The 3,218-nt window shown below is 44.8% G+C and overlaps 1 protein-coding gene across 3 annotated transcripts; it reads right to left on the reverse strand.

The window, feature by feature from the left end:
• Window positions 1–615: 615 nt before the first annotated feature.
• Window positions 616–3,018, reverse strand: LOC122052022 (bHLH transcription factor RHL1-like). 3 transcript variants are annotated; one of them, XM_042613402.1, is made up of 7 exons: window positions 2,410–3,018; window positions 2,234–2,317; window positions 2,010–2,150; window positions 1,760–1,825; window positions 1,461–1,526; window positions 1,313–1,387; window positions 616–1,229 (listed from the first exon to the last, which is right to left on the reverse strand). In XM_042613402.1, the coding sequence occupies exons 1-7, from the start codon at window positions 2,875–2,877 to the stop codon at window positions 957–959; spliced, it is 1,173 nt and encodes a 390-aa protein (XP_042469336.1). In that variant the 5' UTR covers window positions 2,878–3,018; the 3' UTR covers window positions 616–956. The 3 variants fall into 3 exon arrangements, with proteins under 3 accessions (XP_042469336.1, XP_042469335.1, XP_042469334.1); XM_042613401.1 differs by having other exon boundaries at window positions 616–1,226; window positions 2,234–2,320; XM_042613400.1 differs by having other exon boundaries at window positions 2,234–2,320.
• Window positions 3,019–3,218: the final 200 nt, after the last annotated feature.

Consider the following 3,218-nt stretch of genomic DNA (forward strand, 5'->3'; position numbering starts at 1 on the left):
ATCTCACTCTCAGTTCCATCAATGAGTATATGCAACCAATCAATCTTTGTTATGATCATCTAATGTCTGTTGTAAACGTATTTATGTATGATCTTGTAGGTTTAAGCTCCCAATGTGACAACTTATCTTGATGAAGTGTATCTTAAATCACTCCATGGTATTAAAGCAAGATTTAGATTCCCCCTTCCTTCCAAACATATGACTAGTAAGATTTCGAAAGCAATCTCTTTATGAAAAGTGGCAGATGCAATCAAGGTCGTATAGGTACGGGGCGAGGATGAAGATGAGGTAAGGAAGATGTTAGATTCGCTATACTAGTGGGCACTTTGCCCATAAATGCTACAAGAGTTTCGTCGTGCTCGACTATCGTGCATTCGTGCTTCGTCCGAATCTGTCAAACGTGTGTAGGGATAAACATTCGATTAATTCAGTTAATTTGATATTAATTTTATATAAATTCTTTTTATTATTATTTTAAATAAATTTAATTAATTCGATGTTAATTAAAATAATTGATTCAGTTAATTTAGTTTTAGTAAAATTTTGATTTAATTCGATTAATCAATATTAAAACAATTAATTTATGGATCGAATTAATTTAATACTCACCGTGTGTTGATCAATATCTTCAGTAAATCTTATTGATGAGAATCTGGCCAATATCTTTCACCGAAAGGGTTTAATTCCTGTTGCGGGAGTGGAAGAAGCAACATCATCCGCCACCACAACTGTAGCCGCTGAATCCCTTGCGCACCAAATTGACCACACAATCAGCCGCACATTAAAGGTAGCTAAATTATAATCGATGAAGGAACTTTGACTCATTCCTTCAAAGTCAACAATCAACGGAAAGAGATCGATCGCAAAGTCAAGTGCATATCATCTACTTTTCCGAAAAATTCAGATTTTCTTCTTCTTCCTCGTCCTCCTCCTCTGTTTCGTGGAAGGGTTGGAGATTAGGCTTTGGCGGCGGCCGGGGAGGAAGGGGCGTCGCCGGCTCCAGGATTGGAGAGGGAGGGGAGATGCCGGTGGGCGGCGGAGCTGGAAGAGGAGAGGAGACGGGGGAAGGAAGAGACGCCTGTGGCAGTGGAAATGGCGGAGGCGAGGGAGATGGGCATGAGGCACAGGCCCTTCCCTTGCAAGTACTGCATCGCCGAGCCCATGTCTTCCTCCATCAGCTTCGCCACTTGCTGCTCCGTCACTGTCAACCCATCGCCGGTCTGCTCCTGCTAATTAAAAAAAAAAACAATGCAAAGGCGGAAAAAAAAGCGATCTTTTTTTTTCAAAATAATCGTTACAAATAGGGTAATACCTCATGGGAAATGTCGCTGCCGCCGACAAGCGGCACAGTGGCGGCCGCGCCGCCTAATCTGCTCATGCTCAGAACCTGTTTGAAAGAAAACCCATCAGCATTCCACTCGCATATGGTCGACTTTCAAGAGAAGGGAAGGAGAGCTTGCCTTGACTTGCAGTTGGAGGAACTTAACGTAGTCGATGATCTCATCAAGCATCGAAGCCTTGTCCGTCTGCAATTAATCCCAAACCAAACAAGCTTTTAGTTGGACATAATCATTCACCTAATTTTCTATTCGTCACCATGTTCTGTAATTAACATCTTGAAATCGTTCATTCACCATCAACAGGTGATGAGACAAACATGATGTAACATCGATCTAATCTTTAATAGTACTATCTTCGTATCAAAACATTCCCAAGTGGAAATTAAAGCAAGAAGAAGACAAGGAGAAAGTTTTGATACCTTGTTGGCGTTGGGCACCAACTCCTGCAGATCTTTCATCCTCTCCGCTATCCTCTCCCTTCTCAACTGTGAACAGGAACAGAGAATTAACATAGAAGAGAACAGGATTCCATGCCACTGCAACTGTACGAGCAGATAAACGCAAAAAGAGGCGAAAGGGATTCATCAAGGAACTCAATTTCCAACCCAATTCATTCGAAAACAATGGAAAATAAAACAATTATTTTTCTCGGTTGATGTCCTCGCTTACCCTCTCGGCGATGCTGTGGGGATCGGTGGCTTGGCCCCTCCGCGCTCTCACTTTCTGCCTCGGTGGCGCCGTGCCACTGCCGGCGGACGGCGAGGCGACGGGGATGACTGCTCCAAAGTTCTGGCCCGGCGTCGACGCTCCCTGGGTGGGTTTAGTTTGGGTTATCATGAGTATAAAGGAAATTCTTGAGAAAAGGAACGAACAGATGGAGCTTTCAGCAAAACCTTGAGATGGGGCAAACTGTGTTGATTCGCTGAATCAGTGTGCTGAATCGATCCACCGAAACCACAGTAAAGCGCGTCAACCACCTTCTATTCCGTAATCAAATGGTGAGAAGAAAATTAGGTTTTCGTTGTTTCAACAAGGAAGAAGAGAGAACCGGGAAATTAGGATGGCGTACACTAGAATTGGTCGAATCGATGGAACCGGCCCTGCCGAGCGTCAACGGAGGGGATGGGAACCCAGAGTTTCCGTAGCCTGCGACAAGCAGCTGCTGCTGGGAATCATGGCCGAGCGGCAGCATCATAGCCTTCTCCGCCGACGAGCTCCCACCACTAATCTGGTACTGCAAGAGCCGATTCGCGAACAGCGTCGACTCGTCGAAGGGAGCATATGGCAACCCCTCCTCAGGATCATCCCCAAGCCCGACGATCCACTGCTGATCGGAAGCCGAGGCGTCCCAGGGGGCGGCCAGACTGGATAGGATCTCGTCAAGGAAGTCTTCGTGACCAGAAGATACATCGAGAACGAACGTCTCTTCCGATCCACGGCCGTTATGCAGCTCCGGGACCGGGATCTGGGCAGCGATGCCATTGAGCGACGCCGCGGCCTTGCCAAGCACTTGCTTCTCTGTCGTGCCTGGATGCATCAGCCCCCAAATCGAAGGCAAGGTTTATGGATTTGAAATGGAAAGGCGACGCCTTTTGTTCTTCTTCGTCTTCTGGAGGAAGAAGACGAACACGAAGACGACGGGGATGAAGAAGCGACTCGTCCGGAGACTGGATGAGACGACAGCTCGTAGTATGACTCGTAACTTATAGTGGCATTTTTATGATTAATTTAATCTTTCGATGAAATTCTATTTCCACATTAAAGAACTTTTCTTTTTGAAATTCAAAAAATCATTTTCTTCTTTAATTTTTTTTAAAGATAAATTTTAAAATTTTAAAAATAATAAAGTATGATAAACAATAATACATAGCCCTATGA

The sequence above is a fragment of the Zingiber officinale genome, chromosome 3A (genome assembly GCF_018446385.1).
Source record: "Zingiber officinale cultivar Zhangliang chromosome 3A, Zo_v1.1, whole genome shotgun sequence".
In the NCBI taxonomy this organism is placed as follows: Eukaryota; Viridiplantae; Streptophyta; class Magnoliopsida; order Zingiberales; family Zingiberaceae; genus Zingiber; species Zingiber officinale.